Below are 27,902 nucleotides of genomic sequence, written 5' to 3'. Positions count from 1 at the left end.
ATTAAAACTATAATATATGCCCGGCATTTAACTGAGCACTGGGGAATTAGTAATGAACATGCTAGATAAAGAACCTGATTTCACGAAGCTTAATTCTAATAATCTTGGTTCATTTAAGTATTGAATAAACTCTTCCATCCATATAATTAATATAGAATGAAAGTTTAACCAAGACACCAAGAGTTCAGAATGCACTGGTCTTATGAGCCAAGCCTAATTTCCAATGAATATTCTTTCTTCAAACCTCTGTAATATATTTGACCTACAAAGTGCTTAACTAACCACCTGAATACCTTTAACAGTAGACAGACATCTTGTGCAAAGATAAAACTTTCAGAAAAAAAAAATTTTCATATAATTTTTTCAAAGATATGTTTTATTTACTTACTGATCTGATTCTGTGTCAACTTCCAGGCTCAGTGTGAATCTTAAAAATATGCTGCAGAGATTATAAGTTTCACACGTGCAAATGAGCAAACAGATTCCACATACCAGAGCAGAATAAAGACCTTGAGATCCATTCCACAAATCATTTATTAACCACTGTTTCATATTTGGCAGTGAATTCAGTTGTTCTGCTTATAGTAAGTAGGCATTTGCAAAATAGAATGGCATAGTTTAAAAATAACAGATTGACTCTCTAGATCACTAAAACACCTTTCTCATGCCTTCATTTTTGTACTTCCTACCAATAAGATATAAGTGACTACATTCCTGTTGAGTTGCATTATCTTAATGACTTTGGATAATAATTATTTTACAATGACTTTCACATGAGGCAAATTGGGATGCTTTTGATGTTATAAAAACATCAGTTGAAATCTGGAAAACAAAGAGCCTAAAATAATTTACTAAACATAAGGCCAAGTTGCCAAGGGTTTCCTAAAATTATAACAACTGTAAGATATGTGGAATGGTTACTGAGTATGAAGTGATTACTGGTTAGGATTCCTTGTGACTGAGTCCAAAGCCTCTGAATGTGACTACTGACTCGACTCACTTAGGAATACTGCTGTTTTAGCAAAATTTACTTTCAGATTCTCTCTAAACCTCCTTAATATAACATTCAGGGTAATCAATTAGTGACTGATTTCACCAAAAAAAAGAATCAGTTCATTGAATGCACCCATCAGAGAAGGCCTGAGGAGAATCATTCTCTTCATTTTAAAGAGGAGACAAACCCAGTCACATAGCTGGTGATCGACAGAATGGAATCTGGTTAAGGCTCATTAATTACTAGTTCTGTGTCTTTTCCACAATGTCATAGTTAAGGTAAGAAGTGTTTTATTCTTTAAGTGCCATATACTTAGGACATAAGGAACATTTTATGGTATATATCATGAAAATAAAACTCCTTATATATATTAAGGCACTTTATATTACATATATTATATATATATGTGATTCAACATATACATGACATTAATTACAAATTTCTGAACTTAAAAACTGTGTCTTCTGCTTCTAGGGACCAATTCCATTGTATAAAGACACTATCTGTGTCATCTTTTCAGAATTATAACAGTAAAAGCTCATAATTGCACCACCAAAGCTTGTAACTATTATCTTTGACCACTGTCATCCTATTTTCTTGGAGTAAATTTTCTTCAGCACATGAGACTTCAACAGGATCTTCTCAAGTACCTTCTCCTCCTTGAACCAAATTTAGTGCATTTCTAGGAAAAATTTCAGAGCTTATTGTCTTATATTATGCTTTTTTTCCCTAATCATTGTCATTGTAAAACTCAGGGTTGTGAGAGTTGAGATTTTCAAAAATATCAAATATCACTGTGTCCTGCTTTTATTCTTTTTTTACCTACAATTTTCACTCTAATTTATATCTTTGAAACACATGGTGCATGCATTGAGATTGCCTGTCATCTAATTAGAAAAAAATGTCAAAGATTGTTTTAAGTATTATCTTACATATTAGTGGAAATTCAGGGGTCAAATAAAATGCAAGTGATAGAAACACTGTTTTACTTATTTGTCATTTAAAATAAGGCAACAGCAAGGAGTCAGATGTTTATGATAGAAATAAGTCACATTAGTGAACATATTTCCACAAATCTATCTGTAATCATATGTTTGGAATAGGTTGACCAATTTTTAAACAATGTCTTTGCTATTATAGGGTTAAATGAAGGTAAAGAGAAAACTAAAAGAGAAAGAGAAAGGAAAATTCTAATTATGATGACAATAGCCATAACTTCACATATCCTCTATGCATTATTGAAGAGTTTGAACCAGAGAGTGACATGACTTGCTTTACCTTTTTATGATATTATTATGGCTGATAAGTGGAGAACAGATGGAAGAGTGGGGCTGTGTGGCTCTAGATAAGCAGAGAGAAAAGTTAGGCTACTCTTGTTGTCCACGAATAACATACGTATACTTTCAGCTAGAATGCAGTAGTAGAAATGGACAGAAGCATAGGAAGTCCAGATGTCTGGAGAATATACTGTGGAAACTGAATAAACTGAAAACTTGGGTTTTCAGCTGGATCAACAAGGTAGACTGTGGCGCTCTTTATCAAAAGGGTGTGTCGAGCATATGATAGCGGGGAAGGAGATTTGGGGGAAAGTCTACTATTTCAGTTATTTTGCCTATATTGCTATATAAGTGGTTAATAGGCTATCCTTTCATATACCATAATTTCTACTTTATCATCCACAGTTTTCTTAATAATAATAGCCAGTTCTCCCTCTTTTTGCTTCATTGTGTCGAGAGTTGCTGTATCTGCCTCATGAGTAATTCCTATCTCTTCTATATTTTCCGTCTCTCACTCCACCAGTTACTGTCCCATAGATTACTAGTAGTGCCTTTCTGTCTCTTGTCTAATTAATTAATGCATCCCTCTACCCTGTGAATTCCTCTAGTGAATGTCCTCCCCTCCCCTACATAGCTAAGCTCTTCAAAAAAGAACATGAACTTGTTCATTTTAACTCTTTTATTTATATTGTATTCTACTATACACTGAGTGGGTGCTCCACTTCTACTTTCACTGTGTTACTGAGACTAGTCTCAAAAAGTTCCCTAATAAACTCCTAATTGTGACACCCTATGGATTATGTTGGTAAGCTCTTTTAAGAGCTTTTTTACCATATCCTCCTCCTCTAAAATGTTATATACATATTGCTATTCCTAATGTTATTCTTCCTCCTCTAAACATTTTGCTTTGTGAGGTATTAACATTACATTTGTGAAATGCCAATGACCAACAAATCTGTATCTCTAATCCATCCCTGTATTCTAACCTTTGGGTTCACATATTGAACTGCATACTTGGAATCTCCACCTGACTGCCACTTATATACTCCAAACGAAACATAGCTAAACACTCAACACTAAACACTCCTCACTCTTTACTCCCAAACTGCCATTCCTATTCCTAATGGTGAACAGCATCACCATCCACTCATTTACTCAAGACAGATGTTTGAGAATCTACTGCCTCTTCCACATCATGCAAATTTTATCACTGACTTTGAATTGTTAGTGCTACCTCCTTCTGGGCTCAGTGGCTCACTCCTGTAATCCCAGCAGGTTGGGAGGCTGAGGCGGGTGGATCACCTGAGGTCAAGAGTTCAAGACCAACCCAACCAACATCGTGAAACCCCGTCTCTACTAAAAATACAAAAATTAGCTAGGCATGGTGCCACGTGCCTGTAATCCCAGCTACTCTGAGGCTGAAGCAGAAGAATTGCTTGAACTGGGGAGGTAGAGGTTGTAGTGAGCAGAGATTGCACCACTGCACTCCAGCCTGGCAGCAGAGCAAGACTTCATCTCAAAATAATAAACAAACAAACAAACAACTTCCTTAACATATGCTGCATCAAAATCCTTTCTTCTTCATTCCCACCATTTAGGCTTTATTTTGTGTCTCAATATTACCAGAAGGAATCACTTAATGCCTCTTACTGTGCATTCCCCATTCATCCTCTGCATTTCTGACAAAGTTCTCTTTCTAAAATGAACAGCAGCTCTGTTGCTCTCCTGCTGAAAACCCTTTAAAAGATCTTCACTGCCTAAAGGAAAACGTCCACGAACTTCTGCATGGTCTTTAATGGTTTCCAAAATCTTACCCCTGCTTTACCACCTTACCTTCATTCTCATCTCTCACCACCCCTTATTTACATGCTCTAGCAGTCACATGTATCAGACATGTGGTTTCATGCTTCTATTACCCTCTCAAATGTTCCATGTCTAAAACACATCTCCATCCTTGCCTGTGAAAAAAATCCCGTTTCTGTCTATCCAGATTCTGTTGGAGCTTCCCCATATTAATGAACCCTTTCTTGATGGCACTGGTAGATGAGGGTCTTCTTGATGATTTTACTCCTGTTCTCATACAGCAACTCAAATATCTCATAGAACTAATTGATTTCATGCTTCTTCTGTGACTATACTGTTCTTTTGTTAATATCCCCATTAACATGGTTGGAGTTCAATACATTATTGATGATATTCTTGTATTCTTGAATAAATACAGAATAATTAATTAATTGATGGATAAATGCTGTATCCCAAAACCCTACTAAAAAGCACTGACACATCAAAACATTTTTTAAAAATTCTTCATGGTTTTCTAATCACATTTTAAAGCACAGCACACCTATATTATACACACAGTCTAGTATGAAAAGAACAAAGTGTCAACATAGGACTAATCTATTAGGTCAACTATTGACAGACATAAGCCATTTCATGGACTTTGGCTACAGCTAAACTTGAGAAAACAATTCCAAGTTAAACTTTGAACTTCAGAATTTAGGAAGAGGAAAAGCAACCAAAATAAGCTGCATAATCAGCTTAAATTCAATAGGCACTATTTCTAGATGTAGCTTAAAGATCTGTTAGCTGTCTTGCATCTTATTACCAAAATTAACCATAGACAAAGCATGTGAATTGCTTACGATCTTCAGCAAATAGTGATTTTTCAAAAACATGTATAATCATATCCATGTGGTTGAATCAGAACTACATTTACCCAGTGGTACAGATGGAAATAATTTGCTTTGGAAACTGAAATTGTTTTATTATTTTACTATTTTTACCTATAAAAATAAATTTACATGCTAGTGCATATGATGAATGTCAGACCATAAAATATGCCTAGAAATAGCTGAATAAAAATGCCATCACACTACAGCTATGAAATTCAGGTTTGATGCTTTCACAATGTTTACTTTGATACTGCTATAGGAATACCACTATGTCTCTATTTTATTTTAAAAAATACATAGCAGTATATAAACTCATTTTAATGTAAAAAACCTGAACAATACACACATATTTGAAATAAAATTTCCTTCCTCACCTTTTCTTAATTTTATTTTCCTCCCCAGAGGTAAGTGTTTAGAGTATAGCACACAAGTTAAATGATACATTCACATAATAGATGGTTTTGATTTAAAAATGTATTATTAAATGCATTTTCTCTTAATAATAAGACTTAGAGGTATTGTTGATAGAAGTATAAACTGTCAAGAACAATTCTGAAATTCAACTTTTAACTAGGAATTTCACTTCTGTAAATAATGGCAGATATAGCGGTATTTATTACAGTGATGTTCAAAACAATGAAGCAGAGGAAATAAAATAACCATCCAGAAATAGAAGAATGTTTTAATATATGATATGATGATAAGTCCATGCCATGAATTACCATGCATGAGGTAATTTAAAAGAATGAGGTGGATCTAAAAATAGTGAATTTACATACCTATAAGCTATTTCACAATGTTTCTCTGTAATTGTTAATTCAGCCTTACTTCTAAGCAATATTCCCTACCGTTGAACTCTCACACTCCTGAAAACCACCATCTTAGGGACATATTTTTCATAGAGACATAGGAGGAATAATAGTGGTTAAGATGGAAGATGAAGGATCCTGATGGTTTAGTAAGCAGCAGGCTCATATTCTGCCTTATATTACATAACACAGAAGCAAAGAAAGATCTAGTAATAGGAATATCTGGGTCCCCTTAATCACACACATACCTAACCTAGTCTTTATTTGCAGAAAGTAAGAGCAAGGAACTGATTGAAAACTAAACTATACATAGTAATTGGGACTACTGCATATAGCTGCAAAACAGGCCCAGGTGCCAAGTTATTAAAAAATGATTAATGAAATGAAAGCTGAAATACTAGGTGTGAAATATGAAAATAAAAGGGAAAGAAATTATAAATATTCAAAAAAGAGTTTAAGAAAAAGAATAACTGAGAAATACTTTTTTAGACGTGTGATAAAAATATTTAAAAAAAATACATCTCTCAGAGTAATAACGAGAGGGCTATTACACTTAAGGAGCTCAAAGGAAGAGGAAATAATTATTCTATAAGTAGAGATAAATTCACAATTTTACAAATTAAAGATAATTTCAAATGTGGAACTTTTTTCAAAAATATCACTTAATCTATTTCATATCCTCTCATTTGAGATGAAAGAGAGAAAACTAACTCTGACACATTTTTTTGTAAATTATTTTTCAAAGTCATATTCAATAAACATATTCTAAGAAGATTGTTCACGTAAATTATCTCATTAATTCTCTCAGCAGCCCAGTGGGGTAGAAATTCTTAGCTGCATTTTACTTCTGGATAAATGGAGGCTCAGAAGGTGTAAGAAACTCAGCCAGCTGGAACACCTCAGAGCTGGAATTTGCATTCCCAATTGTTTACTTCCGCTTTAACACTCTATCTCATCACAGTTGCTTTAAAATCCTTATATAAGAATGCCATCAGAATGGAAATGAGTACCTTGCATTCAGTTTCACTTAGCTTTTGCTGATTAACAGATGCATTCACATTACATATTTTAGGGTAGTGTTCATAAAATACATAGTGACTACCACTTAATAAACCTGATTATATAGAGAGTTATCAGATATATATCACTCTTTTTACGTGGTAGGGTGGATTACAAGGCTCTGAAACTAGTTCTTTACTGTTTTGTTGTTGTTTTCGGTGCTCTGCTTAAAGAGAAATTTTTTGTAATCAAATAGCAATCAGACATTTAAAAGACAAGCTGATCTCAGTACTGTATTTACGTAAGGCAGCAATATTTACAATATTTACTGTATTTACAAAGATCACATTTTCTATTTTGTGACCTAGACACCTGGGGTACAAACTTCAGTAAGAGAGTCAACATCATTGAAATCATCCCTCATATATCTGTCATATAAACAAGACTTTAAATTCTGAAAACTCTATATAACAAAAAGAGATAAGTATTTTTTTCACATTACTATTATGAAGTACCAATGTTTCTGTCCTTAGTTGATTTGTTCTTGTAGCCATTTGTACAACTTTTTAAAAATCATTTTCCACTTAATAAAATGCTTTGCACTGGCAAAACGTAATTATGTTATGCACAAGTCACAGAGATAATTATAGTTCATTCAGACATTCTTAATCTGCATTAGTGGAAACAAGTTACAGGGTGATGAGAACCTCACATATCATTATCCAATCCCAACAGCTGCTTGGTTAATCTTGCCATAATCAAATCTAAGTTACCATCCTATCATTTCTAACCTGCCATGTTCTTCTGAATTTCTGCTGATTTAAAGACATATCTAGGCACTGTTGTAAGTCATCAGATCTATTTAAGACTGCCTTATGATTAATGTGTCTCACTAAGCCAAATGTCCTTTTTCTAACATAATTTAAGACTGCACCATGTCCCTATTTAGAATTCAACCTAACAAATATGTGCTTGCTAAATTTCTCCTACATCCTTTGTATTAAAGGAAAGAGAGACCCTCGTGAGTATTACAGAATCTAGTACATATTCACAAGCAACCAAATCCTGCTATGGAGAAAATAATTTCATTTACTATATGATATGTCCAATTTCCCATACCTCTTAATTTGCCTAACACTTAAAAGTAGCAATCAAATGTCAAGTTTTCAGGTCAGTAATCTACTCATCAAATAATTATCAGTGATATAGAGAGCATTCTTTTTAAAAGCAATATTAGATCCTTACTAATTGTAGGTTAGCACTTCATCCTGTTTGATTTTGCTTATTCCAAGTGCCAGGATTTCCACCATTTCCGATGTAACTTTCCTCTGTAATTGAACAAATTTCACTGCTAGGTTGTATTTCCTGTGATTGAGTTTATCCTCTTCCTGATGATTATTAAGCTGTAGACAATTGTCTTAAATCTTTAGGACAAAAAATTAATTTTTCTTTGTTTTTAGCAATCTGGGAGAGTCAATAATCATTTGTGAGTTTCCCAAGACTAATAAGCTTGTTTTTATCTGTGAAGTGTCACCATTTTGCAATGATGGCAATATTATTGTTTTGACAAGCAAGGAAAAAGTTACAAAAGAGTAGCTAAAATATTTAATCCTTTCCATACACATCAAGAGACTTAATCCTTTCCATACACATCAAGAGACTTCCGGACTCCCTCTTTCCGAAACAAAAAGTACAGGTGAATGGAAATCCTGCTTCTGTAAAAGAACTAGAAAATATATCCTACTAAAATATATCCTACTACTTAGAGTGAAAAAAGGATAGGAAAACAAACCCAACAGGTACTCATACATATACTCAACCTTATCAATATGTCTCACTGATGACTTACCAAACTCTTCAGGATCTTCAAGACACCTGGAAAAGTTTCTTTACTTTTATCTTAATGTGTGCTTATAATTCTTAACCTGGAAATGCTTTATATTAATCGTAAGTATGTTAGCCCATTCAAATCAGACCTATATGAAATTTGCTCTACCTTACATATCAAATCCCTGTTACTACCCAATAAACTCACCAAAAGACTTACCCTGTTACTATACACACAAACCTAGATTCAGAGGTTGTTTTTACTCTCTATATTCTATTTTTTCACTGCCTTATTTAAATAAGTTAAGTATCCTAAATACTTATTCCTTCTGAAGTACTGTCCTGCATGCCAAAGAAATGATGATGAGGTATACCAAAACAAATAAACAAAAAATTGTCCCTCCAAGCACATGCTATTTAAAAATCAGTGGAAGTTTATCTTTAGCTTTTTAAAAAAACTCAACAGTATTCTGTTGTGGTTTTATTCAACCTAAACAAAATTTAACAAGAATACTTGATTCTTACATGTTTTCAGCTAGATTCGCAAATCACAGATTCTAGTGCCTGAGGTAGATTTGAAGAAATGCCAAAATCTAAAACCAAGAGACTTGAAAAACACTAACAGATAATCCCTAACATTTTACCTTACTGAAATGCAGAAATTGTACCATTCTCTCAGGTGGTAAAAGCAGAGGCTTGTAGACTGAGTACCAAGACTCCTTTACAGAGTCATGAGGGATCACAAAGACACAATAGATCATGAAATTTATCTCAGTAGAGTTAAGCCATGATGATACAAAACTACTGGAATGACCTCAGAAGGAAACTGATTTTATATACTTTGTGTATATAAAATATGATATAATTTGGTTCTCAAAATAACTCTATGAAGTGGATAAAATGGTTATTATGGATAAAAACTAAAAACTCAGACAAATTTCATTGCCAATAAGAGAGGAAACTAAGCTAAAACCCGTATCTTCTGGTAACTTATCAGTCCTTTTCCCTGTTGCTTAATCAAAATTTTCTTCACTCTCTCAACATCATCAATGAGTAGAAAATAATAAAAGTAAATTTCAAACATGTTTAATATGTCTCATTCTTCGCTTTTTAACATTTTTGGAATTAATCCATTATTGAAAAGAAAACTACATCTTAGGTCAAAGTGTTTAAAGAGCACGTAAATACTACTACCCATTATAACTTGAAACCAAATGATTAGACAAAACTTTTTATTACAATTAATGTACTTTCACTTGAATTCTGCTACCACAATATTTTTCCAATTGCTAGTCTAAACTCAATAATTAGGCATAGCATATAATATGCTTAATGGGAGCAAGGCAATTTCTCTGTAAGTTAGAATAATTTAAGTTATTGATCTAATAGTTACATGTTAATTATAACTCCACGGTTGTCATCTAAACTTTGTTACCCTTTCTCTGAGGGAATTGAGGAGGATCTTTCTTTTTTTGACCTAGACAGGAGTTAGGCTATCTTGTTGGGGGACTAACAGTCTCAGTTGCTAATGAAAAATATTCTTAGGTCGAACACCTGGAAACGAGCCTTCAAATATTCTACCTCATCACTGTTTATTTTTTTTTTTTACATGTGGTAAATTGTTGCCAGGTCTAATGGGAATATAAGAGTCTATTTTACTCCTCAAACATTTAAATACTTCCCCTTCATCATAAAGACGAGAAAAGAATGGCCCTCAAAACCCTATTTCAAGAGTGCCCTCTACGTAGTGAATACAGTATTTTTGAAAATGTAGATAAGTCTGACATGCGCCACTTAAGAACTCCAATACTACCTTTTCCTGCACTGAAGTCTAGCAGAATCAAAAGGACGCATAATGCCTTCAAACTCTCTGAAATGTTACCTTTCAGTATAATTTCAAAAAAATCTATACCTTGACCATAAGTCAAAAGAGAGTGTCAAATGAAGATTAGACCTAAATAATTTTGGTTAAAGGAAAACAAAAGATAAAAAGGCTTTTTTAGTGAGCTTTAAAAAATGTGGGTACATGGTCTATCTTGTATAATTTCTTATTCAGATACTGTTTTTCAAAATGTGGTAATTTGTGGCTACAACAGAATAAGGTATTTTTACTGTGGTTCTCTTCAAATTCAAGGCTTTCAGAGACGTCATTGTCAAACTCAGAAAAAATTCTTGCCTTGGCAGGTTTTAACAGACCCTTAGTTAATGAGATCAACTGTTAGCTGTTAGTGCCCTTTGGAACTCATCAAATAATTCCCAAGGATTAACAATTGAGAACACTCTGTCAGTGAAATACAAAATCTCTGGATTACTCACCAACACAAACAATCTGCCTTTTCAAATCGACTTTCTCAAATGTTTTGCCTGCTCTCTCGTTTCCATTCCCACTGCATTAGTTCAAGCTGCTCCACACTACTCCCATTCCTAATTTCTTTCCATTCTACTTGTTCCGAACACTGCTTTCTTTCTCAAGCACATGCTCCAGATTTTGAAATGACTCCTGAGCTATAAATAGTGTGCTTAAGGCTTGGCATGTGATAGTCCACGAATATCTTTTAGACATCTTTATCTCTGGCCCTATCATAGAATCTCATCTCAGGTCATTTTAGAGTTTCCGGTTTTCATGCTTTTACCTCCATCTCTGCTGATGATGAGTTCCTGCTTATGCTTCAACCTCTGCTCAAATACTGCCCCTTGCAAAAAGCTCTTTCTTGTAGGAGAGTCTTTATCCCTCTACTGTATAAGCTAATAAATCTGGCCTTGCATTAGCACTGACTTATGAAAAGTTCTGTTCCATAGCTACTAAGAATTTAGAGGGCAGATAATGTGTATTGGTTGTAGATGTGCTCTCCACAGTGCCTGGCTCAGAGTTTGTACATACAACTGAAGTTATCCTACATGTGTTATCTGAATAACACATGTAGTGGTTGTGGCTCTTATGACGGACACAGAGAGATTATCTTACCCAGATTCACCTGAGCAAGGTATGGCCATGTGGCTGAGCTCTGAAGACAGGAGTATATTTGAGTCTGCTCTAGGTCCAGACCGCAAAATTTTTCCCATGTGCGAACTTATACTTCAGTAGCAACTGTAGAAGTTACTATTGGTGGAGGCACAGGATATAAAGAACCTAAGTCCTTTCCAAGGCCACTGCATGGATTATAATCTGAACAAACTCTGAAATTCTAAGAAGCTGGTGTTTTCTCTCTGATATCAGCTGATGTATCCTTATAAAACAGCCATGTCTGCCAATTATTATTACAGTGGAGAATGTAATAAATAATGTTATGAATGTAGAGATGCATATATATGTATAATTTATATAAAGTTTTCTTTGCCTGTGTGCCCATCAAGCATAATTTCCCATTGCTATTGCTTGTTGTGTATAAACTACCCCAACAATAATTTTGAATTAATATATTTTAGAATGGATGGAGAATTTAGACACTAGAGAAAAAAATTTTGGTATAGACATCTTTTTATAATTTGTGTAGTCTTACAATTGTATTGCCCATACTTTATTCAATGGAAATATTTCTTAGAAACTTACTTTTATTAAGGCTTGCCAAAGCAAAACCTCAGTTTTCAAAGAAATGACAGCTTTATGTATTAATTTTTAAAAATCAGTTTACCTAATTTTTAATTAAATAAAATCACATAAACAATTGCCATAAATAATGTTTGAGAGTAAATATAATGGAAGCTAACATGTTTGCAATATTGAAATTCTTATATTTAGTTTAAGCCTTGTACCTCTTAATGCCATGCTCAGGGTCTCCGGGCACATACAATCCTACCACACAGTTGCATTTGAGATAAACAAATACATTAAGAAGTGGAGCTGGTACAACACCTATCTGACTGAAGTGTGAAAGGTAGCTTACCAAAAGATACTAGCATGATTCACTTTGGTTGTGATGGCTGTATGAGTTACTGCTCAAGAGAGAATATTACACAACCTTATTGCATTTAAAAGAACATAGATTTTCTTAACTTTTTCAAATCCACATATGAAAACCAGTGTGATCCATACATTTTACATCTGCTCATTAAAATACACATCTCCAGGTTCGACTTCTCTGCTTCATTCCTTGCAACTGCCTGAAGGACTTACCTCTTGGCTTTCTTATCACCCCTCACAAACTTATTATTTCCCAAACTAAGCTCCTCTGGTCTCTCTATTATTAGTTCCTTTCCTGAATTTACTGTTTTTCAGAGTTTATATGTCCCTTCTCGCCATTTTCAGCAAAAGTCCAATATATTTGGAAATTTTCTGTTCATAACTATCTTTCCTGTTCTATCCCCAATCTCAGTTCTAAGTAGACTCCACCATAAGTTGCCCTACATCAGAAGAACACACCCTCTGCACCAGTGCTACAATTAGGGAGGCTACCCACCAGTTCCTGTATATGCAACAGGCCCTCCTCACTGTTCCAACTAGCTCTTCATCCTCCAGACTGTCTTGATCCTTCCCTGGAAACAGTAAGTCAATGAGCCACTGGCCCAGTAGCCTTTGCCCTTGAACTGGGAGAGACTGAAACTGTCAGCTGAAGCTCCTAACAGAGGATTCAGAAGCAGGTGTAGTCAAACATCTTTGCCAAGGTACAAATTTCCTTATCCTCAGTATACATTTTTAAAAAGTGAGACTCCCTGTTCTAGCCATCTCTTTTGGGTTCCTAGATTTGTCTATTTGTTTTTTTGAGACAGAGTCTTAGTTTGTTGCAGGCTGGAGTGCAGTGGCGTGATCTTGGCTCACTGCAACCTCCACCTCCTGGGTTCAAGTGATTCTCCTGGCTCAGCCTCCTGAGTAGCTGGGATTACAGGCATTTGCCCCCAGGCCTGGCTAATTCTTGTATTTTTAGTAGAAATGGGGTTTCATTATGTTGACCAGGCTGCTCTCAAACTCCTGACCTCACGTGATCCACCTGCCTCAGCCTCTCAAAGTGCTGAGATTGCAGGCATGAGCCACCATGCCTGGGCTTGGCTTTCCAGAATTTCTATGTCCATCCTCTCATAGAACAGAAGAATTTGTCTTATGTGTTTGAGAATTTTATTTTCTAGAGTTAAAGATTTCATAAGAGAACTTTTATCAATTTGGCAAAAATGTCTGTGAAGTAGAAGGTTCCCAACTCATACTGTGTATATAACAGGGGACATAACTGTTCCTTACAATCCTGTCCCTAGAACTAACTCTTACTTCTGTTTTCTCCTGGTCTTATTTTGGGATGACTTGGCTGGAATGACCCTACCTTGCCTGGCATGACCATCTCATCCTTCCTCCAGTGTGAGCCCAGCCTTATGCTGCTGCTTAGATTTAGTAATTTCTCCATTTATACATTGTTGCTCTTCTGGGATTTGCTACTTTTATATGGAATTTGTTCTTCAGATCTTCTCAGCAACCAGTGAATCCATTTGGCTAAACGTGTAACTCCTAGCCATATATTCCAATCCTTCCCATCATGCAAAGTCAAACAAGTGTTTTGCTCTTACATTGTTTGCTCTCACATACATTGTCTATTATCAGTCAATCCAGAATGTTCTTGCCTTGCTTTCTACATCTCTAACATTCATTTGCTAATATTTTATACTCTGAATAAACCTATTCATATTCTTCCTTTTTCTATAAGAGTTAAGGAAGCTGTCTTAGTTAATCCTCGCTACTGCCATTCAGCAACTAGTGAACAGGAGTTAGTTATATCTCAGATACTTGTCTCTAGATCCCAAAACACCTTCTATAGTGGCTGTAAAGTGATCAGACATGTAACAAGTCTTGGATTGCTGACAGGCAACATGTAGCATTGCCCCTCCTAAAACAAATTTAAACATAGACTAATCCCAAAGAAGTTCATCTGGCTTGTCATTATTTGAAAAAAATGAAAAGAAATGGAACAGTGTCATGAAAAGCAATAGCCACACATTCTTCAAAATGAAGTGGACTAAAATGATACACACCCATCTTAGTTATCAGTGAGCCCCTATAACTAGTAAGTACTGGGGAAAGATCAGAAGCTCCAAAAATTATGATGAATACAAAGTTTTCTCTCTGTTAAAAAACTGAATTTTCTGGCTTCAAAGTTATTAAAGAAAGTCAGCCCACTTATATTTTCCTTCAAAAGATTAATATTACTTTGAAATTACATGATTCATTAATAATTAATCTTTAAAGAAAGAATTGCAATGAATACACACTCTGATTCCTTCTTTTTAATGGTGCACTCTGGAATTCTCAAACCATACAATTTATTTTGTCATGATTTAACTTAAAGTATATTAGTGGCTTATGCAGATGAAAAATGGAAAATAGCATTCATAAAGTGTGACGTGTATATCTCTCTATGTACATATATCTGTCACTATTAGTCATTGCATATGTGTGTGTATATAGTATCAATGTTCCTTTTCTACATATCTGTTTATAACTAATCATTTCTAATCACTCAATACATAATTAAATGTATTTACTAAAGACATAACAATGATTAAAAAGTTAATAACAGTAAACATCGATAATTTCTTCTATCCACAGAAGTAAGTAATTCTAAATGTTGATTAAAGTGCTGTAAATCTAGATGATTTGGGCCACATTCCTGTTATATTTGTCCCTATGTAATCTCTAGTGTGTGAATATATGAATAAATATTGATTGTAACCAGCTTGCTAAATTGTTTTGTGACATCCTGCCTTCAAGAATATATGAAATCTAATCTTGCTAATTTAAATCGGACTGACAAGGAAATATTGATTGAGAAGATGAGAACAATAAGAAAACCAATTAAGTGTTGCTATAAGATATTAAAACAATATAGAAGACACTGGTGTCAAAGAATACCGTATTGAGCTTCAAGATTTAAAATGTTTACCTCTTCTTTGTTGAGAGAGATATTTTACAGAGAGTGGAGTGAAATTTCTGCTGAGAGGACTGTGTTAGCAATGGAGAACAGTGTAAGAGAACTTTAAAGCACCAAGAAGAGACAAAACAAATGGTGTAAGGAAAGACAGATTTTGCTAAGAGCTGAAGGCAAACAGAACTTTCACTCCAAACTAACAAATTATGAGACGTGAGTGCATAAATCAGCTACACTTTGCAGAAAGAAAGGTAAGAGAAGTCAAACAAGACAAGTTAATGCAACTGAAAAAAGATGAGGAGAAAATTTTAAAGACATGTTCATGCCCTTGGAGGAAAGACAAACTAATAAATAATACAACGAGTATTCCACAGAAAAATAAATACTAGAGAAAATGGGCTTGCTTAGAAACAAGTAAACAACAACAGCAATGTCTCAAATGGTCTATATTAGATATTTTTTTGGAGTAATCCAAAACCAGCAAATGAACAGAAATGATGAGTATTTATATAAAATGATAAAAGCTAAAAAGCTTAAAATCATAGAAAATGTCATGATGTCAAGTATTCCCTTCAAAAGGCAAAAATCCTTACAGATCTGGCCAGTGTCTTTGTATCTGAAGTCATTTCTAATACAAAGATGGAAGTAGAGGTGGGAATATGCAAATATCCAGACATGAAGGATGAGAAGTAAAGGTGAAAACTTGAAACCAAGTTATCCAGAAAAATATACTATACCAAGAAGGCTGGTTGTGCTATGATGTAATACCTATGGAGGAATGAAGTGTAAAAGATCATGTATATGATGCTAGATGAACTATATCAATAACCAGCTTAAAATATTATTTATTTTTTCAGAAATACATGGTTCCTTAGTTATTGCATGAAATCAAATCAATAAATCCACTAGAAACTGGTTGATGTTAAGAAAAAATGCAGAATATAATAGAGATTCACTGAGGGTTTTAATTTCTTAATATTTTTCATAACTTAACTTCCTAACTTTATAACTGTGACCGTGAGTTTACAGCTCTACAAACCAATCCCCACACATCAAGAGAGTCAACTAAATTAAAAATTTAGAATTTCAAATGTGACATTAAAAAGAAAAAAATAGCCCATCATGAAAAATATAATCTGGAACAGATTTCTTAGTTGCTTTGCAACCTCAGCCATCATTTAGAACTGGAGCCTCTGGTTCCAGTCACTTCTCTTCTGCCACATTTCTTTTTTTTTTTTTGAGACAGAGTTTCTCTCTGTCGCCCAGGCTGGGATGCAGTGGCATGTTCTCAGCTCACTGCTTAAGGTGCCACCTCTGCTTACTGCAACCTCTGTCTTTGGGGTTCAAGTGATCCTCCTGCCTTAACCTCTCCAGTAGCTGTGATTACAGGCATGTTCCACCAAACCAGGCTAATTTTTGTATTTTTACTAGAGATGGGAATTCTCCATGTTTGCGCGACTGGTCTCAAACTCTTGAGCTCAAGTGATCCACCCACTTCAGCCTCCCAAAGTGCTGGGGTTACAGGCATGAGCCACCACACCTGCCTCCCAGTCAGTTCTCCTCTGAAAGACTATTTCTTCCGCTATGTAGAAAGACACCACATTCATCACTTAAATCACTCTCATTGCTACCTCCTCTTACCTAGTACAGGCCACCTCCCACTGCACATAGTTAGAGAAACCCTAGCACAGTTTCAATCTCATAACATACCTCCCCTACTACACTTGGACTTCTCAATTTCCTGGAGATTTTCCAGAACAACTCCATGCCTTTATGAGTTACATCAAGAACAGGATCCACTCACGCCTGTAATCCAAGCACTTTGGAGGCCAAGGCGGGCAGATCGCCTGAGGTCAGGAATTCAAGACCAGGCTAACCAACACGGTGAAACCTTGTCTTTATTAAAAAAAAAAAAAAAGAACAGGATCCAGTGAACACAATCCTCATTCTCAGTAGTTTTGCTGACTTGTTATTTACCCATCATTCTCTCCTTCCTGTCAGCACAAGTATCTCAACAATCTCATTTCTGCATGCATTCGTTCTTTAAGCTGTAATCATGGCCCCCAAACTCATTAAAAAGATAACAGTCCTTTGATTTTGACTCTGAATTTCCTTCCAATTAGCTACCCTCCCTCCCCTATTTCAACTAACATTCTAAGCTTGCAACTCAACTGCAAAATCTTGCTCAAGGAGGGAGATCTCAATTTTGTATCCTTTAAAGAACTTTTTGCAGTTTTTAACCTAATAGAGCTTCTCTAACTATACTTTCTGTAAACACCCCCTCTATTCTTTATTTTTTTCTTTTAATACTTCTTAATATGTCACATATTTATTTGGTAATTTGGTTAATATCCATCTTTCTTCTCTAAAATATGCACTACTTAGTAGTAGACTTTCTTTAAAAAAAGTCTGTATTCCTATCATGGAGTAATCAACCAAATACAGCAATCACTTGATAAATACTTGTTGAATGGGTATATAAACTTATTTAATCACTCAATAGCTTTTGAAATTTAAAATGTTGGTGCAACATCTGCTTGTTGTTCACCTGAAATTAATTCTCCCTCTTCTTAAATACATGGCTTCCCAGTTAGAAACTACATTTCCAAACTTTTCTCATATACAGTTGTGACTGTGTAACTATAGTTAGATGAGTAGAATAGAGATACTGAGTGTCACTTATAGGCTGACTTCAGCTTAAAGACAGGCCGTTATCTCTGAAACCTGGCTCTTTTTCTCATCATGTGTGAACTCAGTGATGTCTCCAACCTGAAAGGCAACACACTATGGGATGAGAGAGCAACGTGGTGAAAGACACCTGGGCTCCTGAATTACCTTGAGGAGCAGAGAGGCCCCATTAGCATAGAAAGGCTGGCTTGTACCATGAGGGAAATAAACTGTTTTATGTAAAGGACTTAATTTTGGAATCATTTTCTTCTTTCACACATTTTGCTTCCATGATTCTCTCTGCTATTTCTCTGAAGTGAAATTTCTTAAGGGTTCTTTTCTTAAGAGGGCTTTTCTGGTTCTTAATTTAATCTAGTGATTTTTCAATGTTCAGTCAATGAAATGTTTGAGATATTAATGAATAATATGTACATATATTCTTCCTTATACCAGTGTTTACACAGAATATAAACTTGGGTAGTTTTTAATAACCCTGAAACCCATGTTCAAATCATCTAAGTAACAAAAGCAACAGGATTTAAAAAAAAAAAAATTCTTGAGAAATAGCACATATTATCATGGTTTAACTACCACTCATGTGCTAGGATATTTTTCTGTCTAAATAGAGAAAATATACAACCATTTGCCAATCTTATTAAACCCTTTAGATTTGCCTCTAGTGCCCTTAGGATAGTCCAAACTAGACCTTTCAGGAGAGCCAGTATTTATCTCTAAGTCTTCTTTTCAGCCATTGGCCACTCCAAGCTCTTCATGCTCCATACAACTTAAACTTTTTGTAGTTTCTCAAGCTCACCAACCACATTTTCAATTTCATATCTCTTTCCTCTGCCTGGAACATTGCTTACTCTTACTAAAGCATCTCTCTACTCTTCCAACATGCATCCATCCGAAACCCAGGCACCCTGCCCACATGCTACACCTCCAGTAATGCCTTTTTATTATCACACTTTATCCATTGGATCTTCGTTGCTGTTTAACTCTCAGCCTTTATCTCCCGCAAAATCAAGGACTATCTGCTTTGTTCATTTTTACATCCCTCTTACCTCTCATAGTGCTTGGTATATGGTAGGTTCTTAATATATTTTCTTCAATTATAAGTTTGCTACACTTTTCTCAGCTACAGAAAACTCAATGTTTAATATGCTGGAGACCAGGCACAGTGGCTTACACCTGTAATCCCAGCACTTTGGGAGGCCAAGGCGGGCAGATCACCTGAGGTCAGGAGTTTGAGACCAGGCTGACCAACATGGTGAAACCTCATCTGTACTAAAAATACAAAACAGCCACGCATGGTGGGGCACACCTGTATTCCCAGCTACATGGGAGGCTGAGGCAGGAGAACTGGTTGAACCCTGGAGGTGGAGGTTGCAGTGAGCTGAGATTGCGTCATTATACTCCAGCCTGGGTGACAGACTCTCTTGAAAGAAAGAAAGAGAGAGAGAGAGAGAGAGAGAGAGAGAGAGAGAGAGAGAGAGAGAGAAAGGAAAGAAAGAAAGAAAGAGAGAGAAAGAAAGAAAAGATGCTGGATTGAAAAGATGCTGCATTAAAAAATTCTGGCGAAGAAGTAAACTGTATCTCCTTGATGCATGATTTTCAACTGTTCTGAAGAATATTCTTTCAGGTGGAAAAAAATATCTCCCCTCTGAATTCCCATAGTGTTTTATGACTCTCTCAACATGGTATGACAGACTAATCTTTCAGTGGATAAGCTGTTTATTGTGTTCATATTTTCATCCCTCATAGTATGAAGCACAGTTCCTTACATATCTTGAAATATCTCCACAGTACATTACACGACAAAGCAGAGTTTAAAACACTGTATGTAACTGAAGGAGGGGTAAATTGTATGCTTTTATTTGATTCACTGTCAAAAAGAAATTCACAAGGTGCCAGTGGGAGTGGAGTGGATGGGAAATGAGGATGGTAGAGAGACTTTTCACTCTATGTATTTGTATACTTTCATGATTTCAACACAAATATGTTTATGCTAAAAAAATACTTTAAAATTTTAAAAACTTCTTTGTAAGAAAAACGCAAGAAAAATTTAAAATTAAGGGATAGCTTGAGAGAAATTATTTGAAACATACATAAGATAAAGTATCAACACTCAGAATGTATATAGCACATGCCAAAGGGTCAGCAAGAAAAGCAACCTTATAAAAATTATCAAAGTGATAAGGAAGGAATTAACTGAAGAGGACACTTCAATTAATATATAAAGATACATTTATATTAAAAATGATGAGAGTATTGCATTCTGTATATAAGGTCTCCATTGTTCACTTCATTTAAGAGATTTACTAGAAATCTTTCTGCGTTCATTTGGAATAAAAAAATATAAAAATTTTAAAAACTTTAAAATATAATTTACTCTGAAGTTCACCATTCATCAGATAGTAAGAAATGTGTAGATGTAATCAAAAAAATGAAACAGAAATATAGAAATGGAATATAAAAATATAGAAATGAAATAGAAAAAAGAAATGGTTCAAAAATAATATTTCAAGAAGCTTAAATATGTAGAGGCAGAAGGAGAGAAGGCAAAGTTCATATCTCGTCTCTATTTTGGGCAACCATGTAGATGATAGATTGAAATGGAAAAAGATTCTGGCAAAAAGATGATTATTTGAATTCAGGCATCTTGAGGATGAAGTGCCTGTGGCTAACTGGATATACTGGTTTAAAGTTTGAGGGCAAGAAACAGGCTAGAGATGGGCTTGTAATGGTAACTGACGTCATGGTGATGAATGAGATGAACAAAGGAGAAAGAAAATTAAGAGAAGGCAACCCAGGAAAAAGTAGTGAAGCCACGAATATTCAGAACGAGCAGAAGACGTGCCTTCCAATGGAAATGAAAGAAAGAAGCTAATCTGGTGGAAGGAAACCCAGTGGTAAGAAAGAAAAATAAAATGCTTATTTCATAAATGTTCTACCTGACAACATATTAACTATAGTTTCTGTTATGGTTTAAATATGTCTCCCAAAGTTTATATGTTGAAAACCAAATTATCATTGTAACAGTATTAAGAGGTGGGGCTTAATAAGAAATGATTGGGTCATGAAGGTGGAGTCCCCATAAATGGATTGTTATTGCTGGACTGGGCTAGTTATTGAAAGAATGGGTTATAAAAGGGAATCCTGGGCAGTAAGGCCATACTTTGGGCAGCATGGAAAAAGAACTGGGTTTCCTTCCACCAGGTGAGCTGCTGCTTCTCATTTCCATTTGCAGGAACATCCCTGTTGTTCAGAATGTCAATTAGTTCAACCACTGCGGAAGACAATGTGGTGACTCCTCAAAGATCTAGAACCAGAAATCATTTGACCCAACAATCTCAGTATTGAGTATACACATAAAAAAATATAAATCATTCTATCACAAAGACTAAGTACATCACAGCCCTATTCACAATAGCAAAGACATGGAATCAATCCAAATGCTCAAAATGATAGACTGGATAAAGAAAAATGTGGTTCATATACACCATGGAATACTATGCAGCCATAGAAAGTATTAGATCATGTCCTTTGCAAGGGCTAGAAGCCATTCACCTCAGTAAACTAAAGCAGGAACAGAAAACCAAACACCACATGTTCTCACTTATAAGTGGGAGCTGAGCAGTGAGAACACATGGACACAGGAAGGGGAATAACACACACTGGGGCCTGTTAGGGGATGGGGTGAGGGAAGAGAGAGCATTTGGAAAAACAGCTAATGCATGTTGGCTAGGTTGATGGGTGCAGCATACCTACCTAGGTTGATAGGTGCAGCATACCACCATGGCACACATTTATGTAAAAATCCTAAACTTCCTGCACATGTATCTGAGTACTTAATTTTTAAAAAAAAAAAAAAAAAGACACTCTAACCCTTGTGTTCTCTGCTCTCATCTGTCTCACACCTTGGCTTCCACAAATGCCACTCCCTTGGAATTCCTGGCATCCAGCACCATGAGCCATATAAATACCTATTGTTTACATTTTATCCCAGCCTGTGATATTGTTTATAGCAACAGAAAATGGACTAAGACTGATTCTTATAAACTTGTCTATATTTTCTTATTCAGAGACAAATTCCAAGTTGCTACTACTGCTTCTTTATCTTCATCCCCATCTTTCTTATTTATAAAACTTTTCATTTTCAGAATTTCATTTCCCACTCAACTAAACCTACCCTTTACTGATGCTGTAAATTTGAATACTAGACCATTAAAATATATGTTTTTAAAAGAGACAATATTACAAAGTAGCTGCAAAGCAACAAAACAAGACTATCTGAAACACTTAACAAATATCGCCATACCCACTCCCCATTTTCACTATTACAGAAACCCAACCTGGGTGATATCTATTACTATTCGTCAAGCCAAAAGCATATTCCCATGCCACTTTTCTCTTCCATTTGTGTTAAGTGACATGGATTTAGATAACCACGCCTAAAGAGCCATTTCGAAGAATGCTTTTCATTTTATTAAGATTCTCTGAATTAGGTGGATAGTGCAGGTGGATAGTGTAACAGAGCTCTGATCTACCTGTGGAAACTCATGCAGCTGCCAGTCATCCTTAGAAATCTGCTCTAGCTCTAAAAATGGTAGTGTTACATTCACTTAGAATACAAGAAGCAAGTCTATTTGATACCTCAATTATGATTTGTTAATGATATAATCAGTAACATTTAGCTTTGGTTTGGTTTTTATTGCTTTTTCTCCACCTCCAGAATTTGTGCACACAAAATGTTTAAGCACAGGCATAACTACTTAAGTTCCACATATTTTCACATTCAATGTTTACAACAACCATATCAAGTAGGCATTACTATCAATATTTGTCATGGGAAATGGAGGTCTATAATAGATTAAAGACTTTGCCTAAGGTAACACATAGTCCATAAGTGAGTGAGAATTTGAAACAATGTTTTCTGATTCCAAAGCCCATGGTTTTGAAAACTCTTGTCATAATGGCATTGCAAGAATATGGTTTGAGTCCTATGCCTTTGCTTCCAATGTGTAAAAGTAATAGATAAGTTTTAAAAGATATGATATAAAAGAAATGTGATAGTAAAAAAAAAAAACAAGATAAACTTACCAGAAATAGACTATAAACACAAAGTAAGGTACAGTGTACCAAATGGTTTCTGGAATGAGAAGCAAGCATTCCTTGTGTCTGCAAAGTAACTGGGATGCTACATCTGCCCCAGAGGGAGTAATAATCAGTGCCAAGTTTACTGATTAAGACCTGAAGGTAAGACAAGAGGAAGCTGAATAACTGACTAACACCTCCCCTTTCCCTGGAGCCATGGCTTGCATTGAGCTGCTTTCTTGGGGAGGCCAAAGCAAGCAGCCATAATCTCACAGTCACATCCTGGGCCAGACTGCTCTTTGATTTAGTGACTAGATTTTTTATATCCCCATTAGCAGAGAGTCTGGGCTGGGAAAGAAGGGGATACAGTGCCAACATTAAGATGTTAGGACTGGTGCAGAAGGGCTAGCAATGAGAGAGAGATAATTTTTTAAATTATTTTCACTCCAGCTGAGCCTGAAAACCAAAATTCTAAGCCATGAGAGAATAATATAAAAACGTACCAGCAAAATTTTAAAAGCAACAGTTAGTGAAGTTATTCCAAATGACATGAAAATAATAGAGCAGTTTCAGAATACTTCCAAATAAGCATGTTAGACTTTCAGAAGAGACAAGAAATAACATCAATACAATGTGTAAGAAAGTAAGTAGAAATAGAGCATTTGAAGTGGAGATGAGAATCAATTAGAATTTCCAGAAAAGAAAAATATTGTCAAAAATATAAATATTGACTATAGAGTGGACATAGTCAAGAAAAGAATTAGCAAATGGGAAGATATCTCTGAGTAATTCACCAAAAGTATACCATGACAGATATATAAAATAGTGTGAAAGAAAATTTGAGAAATATGTATAATATATTGTGAAACTTTAACATATATCTATTATGGAGTTCCAGAAAAAGAGATTAGAGCTAATGTTAAAAGATGTAATATTTGAAAAGAAAAGTTTCCCACAATTTAAGGAAGATAAGGGTTGTAAGATCAAAGTATCTAGAAAGATAAACCAACTCTATGCTCTCTCCCCAGTAAGAAGAATAATAAAACTATACTGTTACTCTCTAGGAAAGTCTTTAAAGACCCATAATTTGTCTAGGATGGTTGAATCTAGTCCTATAGATTATCATCTATATTTTGATAGAACAAATCATCTTTAACATAATTTGATCAATGCATTTGAGAGAATACAGCTGATATGATATTTATCCTTGCAGAGAAGGCACAATTTCACTGCAACAGATGTCAACTGCTACAAGGGTACAGAAAAACCTGAAATTCAGTGACCAAGAGAATTGAAGAAGTAAATCACAGAGTGTCATAACCCTGGCACATGTCCAGGCTACTCTGTCATCCCCATGTGAGCTTATAAGTGCGGGCGGGTGCACGCCCACACACACACACACACACACACACACACCACCACCACCAACCTGGTCTATAGGCAAAGGACAAATAATCATCAATATGGGAATAAATACGTAAGAAAAGCAACAAACTGCCACTTGTGATATATTCTGTAGCAAGTGCTTGGTGTTACTCTTCACATCATTGGGGAAGCATTTTTTTTCTTGTTTTATTCAGAACACGTGTCAGATGATGCTTCTTTGGTTTCATCTACACATTTTTCCAAAAATAAGTGCATAACTAGGAGAGAAGACATTGCCTTAAGATGTTAGAGGCATATGATATGTGTTTATGTTTGTACGTGAATAAATGTTTGATATATAGATAAGAGAAATCAGCATATATTAGTTCGTGACCGTATATCCACTGTTTCCTAGTAATCAAATACATAATCTAAACATCTATGGAAGACTAGATTTATATAAGAAAATATACACCTTCTTAAGATCATGGTATTAAAATTATGTGGTTGATTTCAGTTTTTAAAAGATGGCTTTGTCTCAGCAGCAAATCAATATGTAAATATAAAAAGAAAAGACAGACATTACTACTTTAAGAATAAATGTTAGGAAAACTAAGAAGCAGATCGTTAGTTTTTCATATTTTATGTACTTTCATTGGAGGAAACCTCATTCTTTTGTAGCTTCTCGCCAAAGCCTAGCAACTTCCTGCATTGTGGTCAGACTTTATAACCAAGGAAAATAATAAAGTTCCCTTTAATTTTTGGTTTTTACATTCATTTGGAGGGAACAGATAAGTGGTAAACATTTTTTTTTTCAATCTTTATACAAAAAGAATAAACTTTCAAAGGTCTCATTTCTTGGCTTTTCAAAAACCCTCAGCCACACCTTAACTTTACCTGAGATATAGTAAAAGAAAACCAAAATGATTTACATGGTTCTTTTTTCGACTATTCACACTAAGATAAAAACTAAAGACCCTATTAACAAAACGGTTTGGGCAATTATAATAAGACCACAGTTTTTTAAAGCTCAAAAGATTCATGCAAATGAAATCTTCGATATTTTCTTTTTTAAAAAAGAAAGATCTTCACTTTCCTGCAGCACTAATAAACAGCTAGGAACTGTGTACGTGGGCAAGGAAGAATGAACGTAACAGGTGACAACAACATAATGAACTTGTTCTTAGAAAAGGATTTGTTGGTTACATTTTGAAATTGTTGAAGGAAGCGTGTATCAAATCATAGAAATAGTTCGGAAATAAATACATACTTTTTGTATAAAGTCAAGCCTATTCCTTAGTTCTAAACAGTTGATTTTTCCCTAAATCTTTGTGAAAGAAGAGTTAAGCAATGCTTCAAAATTGCCTTATAACTGAAAACACATTCATTCTTTCTTAAAAGCTTTCTTCCCTTTGAAAAGTTTTGTAGCCTCACAATAACTCCAATATATTATTTTCAGTTTATTAATTTGCTTTAGCAAACAGAACGTATAAATCTCCAAAAACAAGAGCCTACTCTAGTAAATTTTATTTTTAAGTGAGCATACAAAAATTATATTACGCAGCTGCTCTTTAAAAAGTTTAAACGAATGTGACGCACAAAGTGACGACGCAGACCTCAATATTTCATCAGATCCGCAGTGTAAAAACACATTTTTCACTTCATCTCAGTTGGAAAGAGCCCATACAGTCAACTTGTTAACAGATTTGCTTTTTTAGCAAAGTCAACAACAGCAATAATATTTTGGCACTTATTAAACTGTAATACTGAATCTGCAATTTTTGCCGATGAAAAACATTTCATTAGCATTTGTAGGAATATTCTCTATAGGCTCTGATTTTTTAAAATAAGAAGCACATTTAAAATGGAATTATGACTACACTGGGAATTAAACACAATTTACACTCTGAGATATTCTTTCCCAGAAAGCATAAGCCTAGTAACTTCCACAATATTTGTGCTGAAATAAAAACTACTCAGTATCATTTCAAATTTTTTAAAAGTGTGTAAAGTCTCAATGAAATATGAGCAAACAAGACAAAAAGAAACAAAAGAAGTTTGCACGCTGCTTCCTAAAAGAAAATTAAAACAATTATTTGCCAGGAATAGCATCCACATGCTACAGGAAGGGAACTGTTGAATTCAAACGCACTTACTTTTTAATATATACAGATGCACTTTTTTCCCCTATTTTCGGTTAAAAATAAGAGGACACACCAGTGATCTTGCTGGCAGTCAGATAACGCACAGGCCCTGACCCTTCGACTGGCCAGGAATTCTCACACAAAGCTCTTTTCATACAGACTGCGCTATATATTCCTAAGATAAGGCGGCAAAACGTGAAGCCGTGGATAAGTGACACAAAGTTGAACCAAATGAAATGTTTACATATATTCTGTCACACTGTTGTTCCTTCATCTATCACACACATAATTTCCCTAAAACAATGTTGATTCAGGTTGAAGAAAAGCATGATTTAATCAAAAGGACGATTTTAAGAAAAAGGACACACAAGACAATACAAATATTGTACTTTTCTCTTTGCATCACCAAGTTTAGTGTGAAATCAAGCAGAAACAAAACCACATCATCTAAGAACTTCTAAGAAATGCTTTTGCTATCATTTCCCTCAAAGCACAAGAGATTTAACTTATTTTACAACATAGAAAATAGATTTTAAATATAATATCTTAAATCTGCACTCACCATGAAAAAGCAACAGTTGCGTAGAGTAAAAGTGTGCTATTTTCTGCCCCTGTTCCATTTCAGTTTTGCCTATGGTTGTCCAACACCCAAAAGCCCAGAGCTGCCACCCAGAGGCCCCTTCCACAAGCTGGCTTATTTGCCTGTCAATCTGAGTGCCGGCTTCTCTATTATGCAGCTGTGCACTTTGCTGAAGTTCTAATATAATTTCCATACGCTTCCCACCGCCTGAAGTAGGCGATTTGTTCTTTCAGTTCAATGAATACTCAAATCACATTTCAGGTAACTCTGTAGGATCAAGCTTTAAGTTGTTCACCCTCAACTTAAGGAGTTCTTGGTAAGAAGTGGGTGGAGAGAAGTAAGCTCACTACAAGGGAATTCAGAGTGTAATCAGAACGCAGAGAAAAACTTCCTCTTTTTTCCTTCCTTGCTAGGCTGAGCTACTAGTGCCTCTTTCACAGAACTTAGGAATGTAAAGGGAGGACGCAAAGAGGCCCGGCCAGACAACCCTTTCTCAATCAATTAGCTTGCAGCCATTACTTGTGACCTTAGGTCACACAGCATAAGTGTGTGGGGTGTGCCTTCAGGGGTCCCAAGGCTACTTATTACAGCTTAGATAACCAAAACCAAGCAGACACTAAAAT

The 27,902-nt window shown here is 35.1% G+C and overlaps 1 protein-coding gene across 1 annotated transcript in view; it reads right to left on the bottom strand.

Moving 5' to 3' along the window:
* Nucleotides 1–27,556, bottom strand: part of LOC128930371 (uncharacterized) — a 310,834-nt gene extending 283,278 nt beyond the window's left edge. Inside the window, exon 1 of the mRNA XM_078358613.1 lies at nucleotides 27,262–27,556. Within this exon, the coding sequence (XP_078214739.1) occupies nucleotides 27,262–27,472 (211 nt within the window). The 5' untranslated portion in view covers nucleotides 27,473–27,556. The remainder of the gene's footprint in view (nucleotides 1–27,261) is intronic.
* Between the last annotated feature and the right edge of the window lie 346 nt (nucleotides 27,557–27,902).

This window comes from Callithrix jacchus, chromosome 21 (assembly GCF_049354715.1).
Source record: "Callithrix jacchus isolate 240 chromosome 21, calJac240_pri, whole genome shotgun sequence".
NCBI classification, from domain to species: domain Eukaryota; kingdom Metazoa; phylum Chordata; class Mammalia; order Primates; family Cebidae; genus Callithrix; species Callithrix jacchus.
This window is presented reverse-complemented; position numbering and strand designations above follow the sequence as displayed.